General features: G+C 37.6%; 1 protein-coding gene across 3 annotated transcripts in view; it reads left to right on the top strand.

The window, feature by feature from the left end:
• Positions 5673–16128, top strand: part of CFH (complement factor H) — a 121028-nt gene continuing 110572 nt past the window's right edge. The window contains exon 1 of one of the 3 annotated variants that reach the window (XM_018060122.1): positions 5673–5940. In XM_018060122.1, the coding sequence (XP_017915611.1) occupies positions 5883–5940 (58 nt within the window). In that variant the 5' untranslated portion in view covers positions 5673–5882. The remainder of the gene's footprint in view (positions 5941–16128) is intronic. The other 2 variants (XM_018060121.1, XM_018060120.1) reach the window with 2 other exon arrangements.

Genomic DNA, 16128 nt, shown 5'->3' with positions numbered 1-16128 from the left:
CTGTTTCCCACGTACACAAGTCTACTCTCTATGTCTGTTTCTCTACTGCTGCCCTGCAGGTAAATTCTTCAGTACCAATTTTCTAGATTCTGTATATATGCATTAGAATACGATATTTATCTTACTCTTTCTGACTTCATTGACTTCATTGAGTGCAGCGTTTTAACAGCATCATCTTTTAGGATGTGAAATAGCTCAACTGGAATTCCATCACCCCCCTAGTTTTGTACATCCTGTACTTTCTAAGGTCTGCTCGACTTCACATTCCAGGATGTCTGGCTCTAGGTGAATGACCGCAGCATTGTGGTTATCTGGGTCATGAGGATGCTTTTCGTATAGTTCTTCTGTGTATTCTTGCTACCTTTTCTTAATACCTTCTGCTTCTGTTAGGTCCATAGCATTTCTGTCCTTTATTGTGCCCATCTTTGCATGAATTTTACTCTTGGTATCTCTAATTTTCTTGAAGAGATCTCAGTCTTTTCCATTCTTTGTGTTCCTCTATTTCTTTGCATTGATCACTGAGGAAGGCTTTCTTATCTCTCCTTGCTATTCTTTGGAACTCTGCATTCAAATGCGTATATCTTTCCTTTTCTTTTTTTGCCTTTTCAGTTCTCTTCTTTTCTCGGCTATTTGTAAGACCTCCTCAGACAACCATTTTGCCTTTTTGGATTTGTTTTTCTTGGGATGGTCTTGATCACTGCTTCCTGTACAATGTCATGAACCTCCATCCATAGTTCTTCAGGCAGTCTGTCTATCAGATCTAACCTCTTGAATCTGTTTGTCACATCTACTGTATAATCGTGGGATTTGATTTAGGTCATACCTGAACGGTCTCGTAGTTTTCCCTACTTTCTTCAATTTAAGTCTGAATTTGGCAATAAGCAGTTCATGATCTGAGCCACAGTCAGCTCCTGGTCTTGTTTCTGCTGAGTGGATAGAGCTTCTCCATCTTTGGCTGCAAAGAATATAATTAATCTAATTTCGGTATTGACCATCTGGTGATGTCCATGTTTAGAGTCTTCTCTTGTGTTGTTGGAAGAGGGTGTTTTCCATGACCAGTGCATTCTCTTGGTAAAACTGTGTTAGCCTTTGTCCTGCTTCATTTTGTGTTCCAAGGGCAAATTTGTCTGTTACTCTAGGTATCTCTTGACTTCCTACTTTTGCATTCCAGTCCCCTATCATACAAAGGACATCTTTTGGAGTGTTAGTTCTAGAAGATCTTGTACGTCTTTATAGAACCATTTTACTTCAGCTCCTTCAGCATTAGTGTTTGGGTCATAGACTTGGATTACGGTGATAGTGAATGGTTTGCCTTGGAAAGGATCAGAGATCATTCTGTCAGTTTTGAGATTGCACCCTGCCTTTCAGACTCTTTTGTTGACTATGAGGGATTCTTGCCCACAGTAGTAGATATAATGGTCATCTGAATTAAATTCACCCATTCCAGTCCATTTTAGTTTGCTGATTCCTAAAATGTCAGTGTTCACTCTTTCCATCTCCTGTTTGACCACTTCCAATTCACCTTGATTCATTCCAGGTCCCTATATAATTTAGCTCTTTACAGCATCGGACTTTACTTCCATCATCAGTTACATCCACAACTGGACATTCTTTATGCTTTGGCTCTATGTCTTCATTCTTTCAGGAGTTATTTCTCCATTCTTCTCCAGCAGCATATTGGGCACCTACCAACCTGGGGAGTTCATCTTTCAGTGTCATATCTTTTTGTCTTTTCATACTATTCATGGGGTTCTCAAGGCAAAAATATTGAAGTGGTTTGCCATTCCCTTTTCCAATGGATCTTTTTTTTTTTTTTTTTCCTGTCAGAGCTCTCCACCATGATCTGTCCATCTTAGGTGGCCCTCCATGGCATGGCTCACACTTCCATTGAATTAACAAAGCTGTGGTCCATGTGATCAGTTTGATTCGTTTTCTGTGATTGTGGTTTTTATTCCATTCTCCCTCTGATGGATAAGGATAAGAGGTTTATGGAAGCTTCCTGATGGGAGAGACTGACTGAGAGACTAAGTCACTTTAGTTATGTCCAACTCTTTGTGACCCTATGGGCTGTAGCTCACCAGGCTCTTCCATACATGGGACTCTCCAGGCAGGAATACTGGAGTGGGTTGCTATACACTCCTTCAGGTGATCTTCCTGCCCACAGATTGAACCCACATCTCTTATGTCTCCTGCATTGGCAGGTGGGTTCTTTACACCAGCACTACATGGTGTCAATGTTGTTTTTAATTCTAGGACACTCTCGATACATTCTCATACCTCAGAGTCTTTGCTTGGATGTTCTCTTCCCTTAAATTAGAATTTAATAACCAAGTATTCCAAATATCCTTGTTGTTGTTCAGTCACCCGGTCATGTCCAACTCTGTAACCATGTGGACCACAACATGCCAGCCCTCCCTGTCCCTCACCATCTCCCGGAGTTTGCCCAAGTTCATGCTCATTGCATTGGTGATGCCGTCAAGCCATCTCATCCTGTGATGCCTTCTTGTCCTTCTGCCCTTGATCTTTCCCAGCATCAGGAACTTTTCCAGTAAGTCATCTGTTCATATCAAATGACCAAAATACTGGAGCTTCAGCTTTAGCATCAGTCCTTCCAGTGAATATTCAGGGTTGATCTCCCTTAAGATTGACTGGCTTGATCTCCTTGCTGTCCAAGGGACTTTCAGGAGACCTCTTGAGACCCTCCCAAATAGAGCCTTTGGGGAAAATTTCCTCTTGTGTTACATAATATTGATTTGTTATTGAGTGCAGATATTACTTCTAATTTTAAAAATAGAGTCTGTTAAGCCTTGTAAAATTTTGCCTAACTTTTTGCCTTACTATACATAGAACACATTTGTTGAGAAAGTGTCAATGTGAATAATGAGAATAAATAGGAGTGTTTGGGGCTTAATTTTAGTATAATGGTTAACTATTTACTGTCTGTTCTTGCTATGGTAATGTAACAGCATATAACAAATTCATGTCATGAAATAATATCATGTTGGTAATTTTATGTTTTTCTAAATCTCTTTGAAATAAACATTTGCTTTTTAAAAATACTGATGGACAATAAAAGGAAAACAAAAGCTGTCAACTAATGCCTTAAGCATAGGTCTTTGAAATCAAATAAAAAGGAAAAAATGGTAAAAATAATACATCTAAAAGATATTGTTGAAACTAATTTGAAGCCATTATTTTCACTTGAATAGTTGAGTGACATCTTATGTTCATCTTCTGCAAATAAAGCAAAAATTTGTAAAGGAATATCACCCTGAAATACTTTGCTGCTACTGCTGCTAAGTCTCTCAGTTGTGTCCGACTCTGTGTGACCCCATAGACGGCAGCCCACCAGGCTCCCCCATCCCTGGGATTCTCCAGGCAAGAACACTGGAGTGGGTTGCCATTTCCTTCTCCAGTGCGTGAAAGTGAAAGGTGGAAGTGAAGTCGCTCAGTCGCGACCCCAAGGACTGCAGCCCACCAGGCTCTTCCGTCCATGGGATTTTCCAGGCAAGAGTACTGGAGTGGGGTGCCATTGCCTTCTTTAAAATCTCCATAAATGTGTAAAATCTCTATCCACACATACATAAATGTGTATGTGTGTGTGTGTGTGTGTGTGTGTGTGTGTTTGTGTATACATTAAAAGCCTTTAGGGTGATTGCTGTTGTTGTTCAGTCATTAAGTTATGTCTGACTCTGCACCTCCATGGAATACCAGCCTTCTCTGTCCTTTACTATCTCCCAGAGTTTGTTCAAGCTCACATCCATTGTGTTGGTGATGCCATCCAACCGTTTCATCCTCTGTCACTCCCTTCTCCTCCTACCCTCCATCTTTCCCAGTATCAGGGTCTTTTCTATTGAGTTGGCTCTTCACATCAATTTGCAAGGTACTGGAGCTTCAGCATCAGTCCTTCCAGTGAATATTCATGTTTACATAATTATAAGATAAATAGGTAAATGTGAAGCATTTACTAAAATACATATGGAAATATTTTATACTATTTTAATTTACAAGTGTTTAATACTATGGGAAGCAAATAATTTAAAAGGGTAGATCTGTACGCATAAAAAATAAAATTCAGGGTATCAGATCACTGGGTTTGATATCTAGTTCTAGACCATGTTTTTTGACTTTGAAGAAATGGCTTAAATCATCTGTAGCTCAGCTAAATGCTTCCTCATGGCATGAATTCACTCAGCTCCATTCCTTATCAGCAAAATGCGTATGAAAGCCACAAAGGTTTATTGTTCTATGCTCACCAGAAGGGCAAAAATTACAAAGATAGAGGGTGTGTTGAGGGTGTGGAAAAACTTACAACTTGCTGATGGGAATATCGACTGATAGAGTCTTTTCGGAAAAATGTCTAATGATCCCTATTACACCCAAACATAATCATACATGATGTCCTGATATTCCATTCCTCAGTATGTAGTTATCGGAAATGAGGGCATGTGCTTACTAAAACCTCATAATATGGTGTTCATAGCAGCACTGTGTGTGTTCCCACCAAACCACAATCTAGCTAGATGCCCACTCACAGGCACCAGGTAAATAAAATGTGGCGTAGTCAAAGAACTGAGTGAAAATGAAAGTGTTAGTTGCTCAGTCATGTCAGACTTTTTGTAACCCCTTGGACTGTAGCCCACCATGGGATTTTTGTCCATGGGATTTCCCAGATAGGAATATTGGAGTGGGTTGCCATTTCCTTCTCCAGGGAATCCTCCTGACCCAGAGATGCAACCCAGGTCTCCTGCATTGCAGGCAGATTTTTTTTTTTTTTTTTTTTTTTTTTTTTACTATCTGTGCCACCAGGGAAACTCAAAGAATTGAATATCATACAGCAAAAAGAGTTGATAATCTACAGCAACACCCAATGGTGTGGTTGAATAATTGAAACATTGTTTTCAGTGGAGGACTCCAAGCACAAAAAGATGAATATCTTATTGTCAGATGTATATACAGTATTAATATAAAACCAGGCAAATTTGTCCCCTGTGCACAAAAATCATGAGAGGGTACAGTGGGGCAGGATTGAGGTTGACTAAAGTGTTGAATGGGAGGATGGGGTTGGAGGGGTTAGGGGGGTGCTGGGGTTTTCCTGAGAAGCTGTTTTTCACCTGGTGCTCTTAGCATGTGTTTATTCACTTTCTCTATATTCAGCAAACCATTTACTTAGGTCTGTTTAAGCATATTATATTTCAGTACAAAGTTTAAAAAATTCAGCATTTCAATTTCTTGAATTTTGAATTATTAAACTCTTTTGTACCTAAAGAGAGTGAGCCTGTTGCTTTACACACATTTATAACAAATCCTTAAGAGATTAATTTCTTGAGCTGCAGGAAAAGCAGGCCTCCAAATCAGCCAGCACTTGCATTCTTGGCAAAGTCTATTCCTGTTGTCTGGGTCTTGATTGTGAAAGCATTGCCTAACTTCAAGTTCTGTAAATGAATTTGAAAGAGCTTCTATTTATTTATTTTTTAATCTCCTGAGGTTACAGATGGTAGATATGGATAGGTCTGATTAATCAGAGGGTTTATGAAACGCAGAGAGTATTACCAGTTATGCACATTCCAAGAACCTGAACATTTCCAGAGAACTAGCCTGGGTTTAAAAAAACAAATCAAGGGCAGGTCACGGCATTCACTTTCAGTGGGAGTGCAGGTTCAAACTCTGGCATTGCTGGGGCTCCTGACTGAGATTTTTTTTTTTGCTTTGCAAAGTTTCTGATGGGCGGGACATCTAGCAATCCCTTTATTTCCCAAGCTGTGTTTCGACTTCCTTTTGGAGCAAGTGGTTTCCTGCACTTTTCACAGTTTTTAGCAGAGGAGAACCTGACACAGTGGTGAGCACTGTCAATGCTAGATGTGCCCTGAAGGGTCTCCAAAATGAGATTTCCAGCAAAAATCGTGTGGCTTCTGCTGTGGACCGTTTGTGTCGCAGAAGGTAGGAGTTTTGCTTTTTATTTTTTCCTATATTGCAAAACATTTGCTAACATGCTTTTTATGGCAGTATGAAAAACTTGGTCTAGAAGATGTGATTTCATTACTGTTCTGTGGCCTTCTGTGTGAGACACTTTTGACATTGTGAACAATGTCAAAAAATATAAGCAGCTTATTTGAATGGCATATCTGATCATTCATCATAATTTTATTTAACATAAAATTTTAGAAAATGTTTTAATAATTATTTTCAAAAACTGTAACATGTCATAATTGCAATTATCATAGAATGCACTTTACTTTTTTTTTGCTTAAAATTTTCACCTTATGTGAAAGTATTAAGAAGTATGTGAACATATACAGAACAAGAAAATAAATTAGAAATTAAAAGCCTTCTTATTACAATGATTGGACTTATTTCAGATAGAGATGTTAAATCTTTCTAAAGAAAAATTTGCTTATAATTTACAGCTGATACTGTGATGGCCTTAAAAGTCTTGAGGTCAAACACCACTTGCATCATTAGAATGAAAATATATAAATTTGAAAAAAATTGCATATGCAACCTTTGTTGAAAGGAAAAAATAGGTTTGTTTTTTTTTTTTCCCCTCAAAATTTGTATATAAGATATTCTAGAAGAATAGCCTTTAGGAGTAGTACAACTGAGTGCGGGGTTTTTTTCTTTATATCAATATCAAATTTCTGGATAATTAAACTCTATTACTTTTTCCTCATAGATAAAAAAATGTCTTTGTGGAGGATATTTGGTTTTCTAGTTCATGTTAGGTAACCAATTATGGGATAGATGTTTGATTGACATTTTTTTAAGTTATCATTTATGAATTCCCAGCATTTTTCACTGTCAACAAATTTTGATCAAATGCTTATTTTAGGTCAGCCTCTAGGCAATGAAGAATATTAGCAAATAAACAAAACCCCTATTCTTGAGGATGGTTCAATCTAGAAAATAAAGGCAGTTATTCTTTTTAAGGTATATCCTTTAGTAATTTTTTCAGATTTTCTCGAATGTGTTTAAGACTTTTTTAAAGATAAATTATTTTCTTGTTATACATGCTAATATGCAATTGCTTGATTTTTAGCTTATAAACCTTATATTCAGCCACTTTTTAAAACTAGGTATATAATTATTTCCCTATCCATAAAAATATTGCAATAATAACTAATATTACAACAAAATATACGAAGAGATGATTACATTGGCAAAGAGTTCTGGGACAATGTAATGTTATCAATACCAAGCATCTTTTTCTGTACACAAGTGTTTCTGTCTTTTCTTTAATAAGAATAATTTTTGTGCTTCCTGATTGACATCCTGTTTGCTGAGGTTTTCTGTCGACTGCATTTGTCAAGCTAGGGAAGATTTGTTTCTAGCTCATGTTTAAAGCTAAGGATTGATGCTAAATTTAATTAAACTGTTTCAGTTATAACAAAGTGGAATTTGAATTATTATTAAAATTGTTTGCTACAAAGAATAAATGACAAAAACTAAGAGCAGTGATTTAAAGTCCTTGCATTTCTAATTTATTCCAGACGACTCATTTCATTTGATTTTATGTTTCGTCGATGTATGTTAGAATGTGACATCAGTTTCCACTAATGAACTGAGCATTGGCACTATACCCATTACAGTGAGAATGGGTATCAACCTGGTCACATTCTAGATAAAGTACAGCTTTAGTGTTTAAAGTAATGTTTAGGTTAGCCTCATGGTTTTCACAAAAAACACCCTCAATGCACAAGCTAGTAGAGAAAAATTACATGAGCTTTCAGTGGATATGTGGACTTCCCTCACAGCTCAGTTGGTAAAGAATCTGCCTGCAATGCAGGAGACCCCAGTTCAATTCCTGGGTCGGGAAAATCCCCTGGAGAAGGCATAGACTACCCACTCCAGTATTCTGGCCTGGATAAGTCCATGGGGTCACAAAGAGTCGGACACGACTGAGTGCCTTTCACTTTTTCAGTGGGTATAGAACTGCTCTTTTACTGCTTGTTCACCAAATATTTCTGAAACTATTAGTTCAAAATGTCAATCAATTTCATCGGTCTAGCATACCTAACAGAAATTTTATTAAAGAGTGGCCTTAGTCATTTAAAAATATACATATACACTTCAACACCGGCCTCTTTTTTTGTCTCCTGTGTAGAAATAACTACAGAATACAAATTGAGAGGTTGAGAAATACTAAGTTGAATACTGAATGCTAAGTTGAGACATTGAGAAAAGACAGTTGTGTCTGCTCTCACAGTGGGCTTCACTCAACTAGATATAGCATTTCAGCATTTCCTACATGGTCTTTGTCTTGTTAGGAGTGAACATTCCTTAACAATACTAATCACTACTGAAGAGGAATAGTAACCAACAGGAAGAATTTATAAGCGCACCTCTCCATTAGTTTTTCCTTTTTACTGGAGACCAAGTAGTACCTTTTTAATGCAGTAGGTTATCTGCACTTTCATCCTTAGTTGAACAAGAACATCAGTCGCTTCAAGGGGTGTCACCCCAGGCTACTAAGAATCTGGTCAGATTTATAGAGTTTAGAATGACAGTTCCTCAGTTATAACACATTGTTTCTGCCTTCCGGAATATCTAGTGACCAATTTTTCAAGAAGACCTTTTAAGATCCAAAAAGTGTATACACTTTGAAATTAACCATGGCCCCCAAATTCCAGGATGATTAAAGTAAATAAATCAAAACATAGCTGAAGCGTGTCCAAGGCATGATGGCTATGTTGCTTGGCAAGATATGTGTTTTCTAATTCTGGAGGTTAAAAGGATAAAAACATTCTTTCAGGACCTGAAATATGTTACATATCAGAGAGATTGTATTCCAACACAGAGAGGAGAACATTTTTTTTAATATATTTTACTGTTTCAAGTACAAGGTGGTTTTGAATCAGAGTTAAATCTAGTGTAAAAAATTTGATACTGTGATCATAAAAATTAATTATAAATTCATAAAAATACTTTTTAATGCAAAAATAACTGACATGATAAGAATTAATTATAAATTAATAACAATTGCTCTTTTACAAGGATAGATGTGAATGTCACATATAGTTATCTAATCTAGAAAACTTAACTCTGTGTTTCAATTCTAGTGTGGTAGATAAGTAAGAATCCATCCTCTCCAGAAAATCTCACATTTTCAGATCTAGTAGTGTGAGTGTTTACCTATATGGTGTGACTTAAATTAGAGCAATAGAAAAGTTTTTGTCAATATCTTCTGTTCTCTTAAAATGTACATATTAATAATACCATAAATTCAACCAGTCTGAAATTTATGTGGAAGGCCATATGTGAGTAAGAGTTGGGGTAGTTAAATTTAGTCATCATGATTCACTGTGAATTACATGTTGATAAGTTTTCTGCAACAGTTTTAGTGGGCAAAGGGTAGCAAGAACAGAATAAGCAATTTGGAAGATGAGGTGTTTCCAGGAACTAAGATCTGATGGAAGAAGTGCTCTCTGGGTTCTTTGACAAAGGGTGGAGCAAATGCCCCCCGGACGGCCAGGAGAGGGAAAGCCTTGCTGATTTTAAGTTTAGGTCCAGCCTGGGAATGCATATTCTACTCTTTTGCCTGCACATAATTTTAAACCAGGGGCTTCCCAAGTGGCGCTAGTTGTAAAGAACCAGCTTGCCAACGCAGGAGACAGGAAATGCGGGTTAAATCTCTCAGTTGGAAAGATCCCCTGGAGGAGGGCATAACAACCCACTCCAATATTCTTGCCTGGAGAATTCCTTTGACATAAGAGCCTGGAGGGCTATAGCCAATAGGGTCACACAGAGTTGGACACAACTGAACTGCCTTAGCACGCAATTTTAAATTAGAACTAAATTCTTTAAGTATTGCTGAAATGGCAACCCACTCCAGTATTCTTGCCTGGAGAATCCCATGGAGGGAGGAACCTGGTAAGCTACAGTCCATGGGGTTGCAAAGAGTCGGACACGACTGAGCAACTTCACTTCACTTCAAAATTATTCTTAGCTCGAAGTATGTTTTCAAATACAAGTGGAAGCACAGATAAGGAGGCATTCTGTACCTGGGGGCCTTTATGGCTAGGGCCTGAGCCTCAGTCTGAGTTGACCCATTTTTATTCCCTCAGTCTGTGACGGTCCTTCGCTTTTGGCCATGTTTCCTTCTTCTCAGCTCTCCTCCTCCCCGTTCTCACCCCACACACCATCCCCCACCTGCCTGCCCTGAGCTTCTGCCAAGCAACCTGTCCTGTGGTCACTTAACTAATGTGCACTTTACCCATTTCTTAACATCTTGAACCAGTCTCAGGACACAGTGCTTAAAAGCGACATGATGTCACTGAAAAAATAGTGTTGCATTTTAGCTTAAGACTAAAAGGAAACATTATAAAAATGGTTCAGAGAAAGTAAAGTAATGGAACAGGAAAAAAATCCCCAAAATAATACAAGTAAAAAGATTTGACAGAGTACTTTTATTTGTTTTGACATTTTGACTGAGAGAGCCAAGTTTCCCCTAAACCTTGTTAACCAGAAATGTAATAGATAGAAAAGTGATTATAGAAATGTCCCTTCAAAGTTTTCTGAACTAAATTAAAATGATTCTGAACTTCAAAAAATATAAAATAAATTCAAATATAGGACCCCAAAATAAGATGTAGAATGGAATTTTACAGATGCTAAATTTTGGGGGTTCATGCAACAGAGCACTAAACATTTGTACCCTTGTCTTATCTTTTACTTTTGCTCTCATCTACGATGCCTTTTCTCCGGGTTATCCATTCAGTTCAGTGCAGTTCAGTCACATCCGACTGTGACCCCATGAACTGCAGCATGCCAGGCTTCCTTGTCCATCACCAACTCAGCATGATCTTGCTGAAACTCCTGCCCATCGAGTCTGTGATTCCATCCAACCATCTCTACTCTGTCATCCCCTTCTCCTCCTGCCTTCAGTCTTTTCCAGCATCAGGGTCTTTTCCGAGGAGTCAGTTCTTCACATCAGGTAGCCAAGGTATTGGAGCTTCAGCTACAACATCAGTCCTTCCAATGAATATTCAGGATTGATTTCCTTTAGGATTGACCAATTTGACCTTTCTCTCCAAGGGACTCTCAAGAGTCTTCTCCAACATTGCAATTCAAAAGCATCAATTCTTTGGCACTCAACTTTCTTTATGGTTCAACTCTCACATCCATACATGACTACTGGAAAAACCATAGCTTTGGCCAGATGGATCTTTGTTGGCAAAGTAATGTCTCTGCTTTTTAATAGGCTGTCTAGGTTTGTCTTAGCTTTTCTTCCAAGGAGCAAATGTCTTTTAATTTCATGGCTGCAGTCACCATCTGCAGTGATTTTGAAGCCCAAGAAAATAAACTCTGTCATTTTTTTCTATTTTTTCCATCTATTTCCCATGAAGTGATGGAATCAGATGCCATAATCTTCAGTTTTTGAATGTTGAGTTTGAAGCCAGCTTTTTCACTCTCCTCTTTCACTTTCATCAAGAGGCTCTTTAATTCCTCTTCACTTTCTGCCTTAATGGTGGTGTTAGCTGCATATCTGAGGTTATTGATTGATATTTCTTCCTGCAGTATGGATTCCAGCTTGTGCTTCATCCAGTTTGACATTTTGCAGGTTATCCATAATCTTCAGATAAAATGGAAAGTCTCTGGGTTAGCTTCGCATTTATTCATTCATTCTTTTTGTTCATTCAATAATCTTTTTTTTTTTTTTGAGTGATTGCTAAATACCAGGCACTATGACAATAAACACTTTCCAAGCACCTCCTACTTGGGAGGAAAAAAAGCAATGATTATTATATATCGCTAATATATTTACTTTATCATATATTTTGGTGGAGATAAATGAAAACACTATAGGATCACTTAGGGAAGGCAATATACTCAGACTGGAATGAAAGAATGGAGTAGGGTGGGGTTGAGGAATTGGTTTGTAAGAAGTGCAATGAGGAGAGGGAAATATATCAGAGTTGTGATGACATCATGGGTAGGTTCTGACAGTTGAATAGGAGTTAACCAGGTGAGGGGTGACAAGGAGGATATTGATTTTAAGGAGATTCAAATGTATACTCAAAGGACTAAAAGTAGCCCTATAATGCCAGAGGAATCCAATCCATAATTCTAATCCTTTAATCAATTGAACTTGTCCAAATAATATGGGTAAAATTGAGCATCATGTGTGCTGTTTTTCTCCCCTTTCTCTTTTCATATGTATCCCCACAATTGTTGTGATAGTGCTTATTCTCTGGGAAGTTACATTTTGATAGGAGGACAGATGAAATTCTAGTAAACATAAACATAACTCTGAATCATGAATTATGTTGTGAAGAAAGTGAAGCAGGGGCTGAGGGAACATCACACAGAAGGGGTAGTGGGGTGTCCAGTGGGTCTTGGAGCCTAGAGATAAGTGGATCCCTTGGAGGAAGCAACATGTGAATAGAGCCTGAAGGATGAGACAGCTAGTCACCAAATGCCTGAGGTTAAAGAGACTGAGGAGTGAAACAACATGTGCAAAAGGCCTAAGGGAAAAAATTCTTCTGAGATGCTCAACTAAATATAAACAATCGAACTATGGTGGCTTTGGCATTGTGAATAAACGATGGAGGTGATAAGATGAAATCAGAGAATGACAGGAGCCAAATACAGATTCTAAAGCCAAGGGGAAGAAACATACAAGGATAAGGAGAAGTCGGGGAATTTTAATCCCAGAAACGACATGACCAAATTTGCAAAAATCACTTGTGGCTCTGATGCTAATGTAAGAGGGGAGCTTGGGGACTAGTTAGCAGGTTGAGTTATCATCAAGCTGACAGATGATGGTAATCAGAACTAACATTTTAGAGATGGCAGTGGAAAGATGAAAAAACAGTGTAGTTGATGGTAATATCTTTTTCTCGTGGAGACAAGAGATGCCATTTAAAGTTCTTGGATGTGTCTGTGTGTTTTCAGTTAGCATAATGTCTTCAAGATTTAGCCATGTTGTTGCAAGTATCAAAGTATCCTTCGTTTATAAGGCTGAGTAATATTCCATTGTATATCTGCTATATTTTGTTTATCCATTTGTTTATTTTTGTGCTCTTTTGAGTATTGGTATGCAAGTATCTATTCAGGTCCCTGCTTTCATTTCTTTTGGGTCCATACCTAGGAGTTGAGTTGCTGACCATTCATAACCACTTTAGCATACTTTGTGTGCTAAGTTAATGCAATTGTGTCCAGCTGTTTGTGACCCAATGGACTGTAGCCCTCTAGGCGCCTCTGTCCATGGGATTTTCCAAGTAAGAATACTGGAGGGGGTTGCCATGCCCTTATTCAGAAGATATTCTTGACCCAGGAATCGAACTCATGCCTCTTACGTCTCCTGTATTGGCTCCTGCATTGGGTTCTTTACACTAGCGCCCCCTGGGAATTGCTGCATCATATGTTAACAGTTTATCTTTTTAGGAAACAGCTAAACTGTTTTCCACAATGGCTGTACCTTAGTGGTTAAGTATAAAATTTAAAATTTATTCTTTCAGAGTCCTGAACTCATTCAGGTAAATGATTCATCTACTAAAAGGAAAAAAAAAAAAAGTTCATGAAAAAGCACCAGAGGCTTTAGTATCATTTGAAATGTAATCAATATGAGAACTCTTTTTATAGTAAATATGTCTACATAGAGTAAAGTGATGTATTCTTGTCTTTCACGTCTGGTTGTTCAAAGCAAGTAACAGAGGGATAAATATCCTTTGTGTAACTACATTGCTTTAATAAAAATCATTTAAATTGAATAAGCTAATGGAGAAGAAAATTTTACTTTTTCCTTGCATGAGCATGAGGAAAGGATAGGAACTAAATTCGTCAGAATGGTAGTATATTAGTGAAAATTGGTGCTCCACTCATGATGCTGCCGTCTACATTTGGAATTGGACAGTTTAATTTTTCCGGTAACCTGAAAGCCATGAAGTGGATCTGAATTCAGAAAGTGGAATTATCCTGTAATTAAGCACAAAATTTTCATGTTGTAAAAAAAAAGATCTTTAATTTGAAAAAGCGAAACCAAAAGCTCGGGCTTCTTGGGGAGACGGAGGGGGCGCCGGTAGGTAGAGGTACAGGCAGTTTGTGCTGTTTTATGGCGGGGTGTTCGCACCATCTAGTGGAGAGAAAGTATGTTTACTTAAATTTTAGAAATCAAAACTAATGTGGACTCACAAAAGTTCCTTAACAAATGTGCCACAGATTTGCAAAAACGTCAAGGAAAAACTAGTGCATACGAAAGCCCACATAAGTGTTATATATTACAGAAAAATGAATTTTCATGTGAACTTTCTGTTCTATGAAATGTGGAAAGTTTTCAAAATGGGATCCAGCTCAGTATTTTTTCCCCTTGTCTTTATGAAAAGAAATCCTAGAATAGAATGTTAGACCATTATTATAAAACCAACTAAGAAACGAAGTTTAGCAATGAAAATAATATCAACAAATAAATATGGTGAGAAGTATCTTTGACTTTGCCATTTTTTAAGTAATGTGTTGAGCATATACTAATGAAATCATCCTAATAATGAGAGTAGTTATATCTAAATTAAGTAGCAAGAAGTTTTGAAAAGATTATCAATTATAATAAGTAGACATTAGCTTCATTATTAATTGTATCTATTCCTCTCTTTATATGTCATATTGTTAATGAATTACTTTTTCAGAAAATAAGAATCATATGGTATAGGCAGATTCTATTACATAATACCTTTATTGTGAAGTATATGAGTGAATAAAATATGTGTGCTGTATTAAAAATAATTAAAACTGCCCATGGAAACAAATAGAGCTTTCTGAGCATCCCCAACATACCCTTGGGTTTCTTTTGGATTAATACCCCTTCCTTTCTTCCAGAAGAAAACATTATTTTAATATTTATAGTAATTATATTTTTGCACTTCCTTCATAGTTTTTAAAGGTCTATATACACATCCGTCTTATATATGTTTGTTCTTGAATATTATGTAGATGAAATAATTTTGTAACCGTTGATGTTTTCTTACTTCATGTGATTGCTATCATTTGTTTCTTTACCATTTTGTGGCATTGGTGTGATGTTGAAATGCAGAAACATACACAAATTTCAATCCATTCAATAGTTGACAGACTTTGAAGTTGTTTCCATTTTTAATTATGAAAAAAACCACATATGACTATGAAATATTACCATACATGAAAATCTAGTTTAGTGTATTCCTAGGAATAAAATAGCTCTTCAGTTCAGTTCAGTCTCTCAATAGTGTCCGACTTTTTGCGACCCCATGGACTGTAGCACACCAGGCTTCCCTGTCCATTACCAACTCCTGGGGATGACTCAAACTCATGTCCATCGAGTCGATGATGCCATCCAACCATCTCATCCACTGTCATCCCTTATTCTCATGCCTTCAATCTTTCCCAGCAACAGGGTCTTTCAAATGGGTCAGTTCTTCGCATCAGGTGGCCAAAATACTGGAGTTTCAGCATCAGTCCTTCAATGAGTCAGGACTGATTTCCTTCAGGATGAACTGGTTGGATCTCCTTGCAGTCCAAGGGACTCTCCAGAGTCTTCTCCAACACCACAGTTCAAAAGCATCAATTCTTCGGTGCTCAGCTGTCTTTAGAGTCCAACTCCCACATCCATACATGACTGTAGGAAAAACCATAGCTTGACTAGATGGACCTTTGTTGGCCAAATGTCTCTGCTTTTTAATATGCTGTCTAGGTTGGTTATAGCTTTTCTTCCAAGGAGCTTTTAATTTTGTGGCTTCAGTCACCATCAACAGTGATTTTGGAGCCTCAAAAAATAGTCTCTCATTTTCCATTCTTTGCCCATCTATTTGCCATGAAGTGATGGGATCAGATGATCTTAGTTTTCTCAATGTTGAGCTTTAAGCCTGCTTTTTCACTCTCCTCTTTTACTTTCATCCAGAGGCTCTTTAAATCTTCTTCACTTTCTGCCATAAGGGTGGAATCATCTGCATATCTGAGGTTATTGATATTTCTCCCAGCAATCTTGATTCCAGCTTGGGCTTCTTCCAGCCCAGAATTTCACATGATGTACTATGCATAGAAGTTAAATAAGCAGGGTGACAATACACAGCCTTGATGTACTTCTTTCGCAGTTTGAAACCAGTCTGTTGTTCCATGTCCAGTTCTAACTGTGGCTTCTTGACCTGCATACAGATTTCT

The sequence above is a fragment of the Capra hircus genome, chromosome 16 (genome assembly GCF_001704415.2).
Source record: "Capra hircus breed San Clemente chromosome 16, ASM170441v1, whole genome shotgun sequence".
Taxonomy (NCBI): domain Eukaryota; kingdom Metazoa; phylum Chordata; class Mammalia; order Artiodactyla; family Bovidae; genus Capra; species Capra hircus.
Note: the sequence above shows the minus strand (reverse complement) of the source record. Positions and strands in the feature narration are given on the sequence as shown.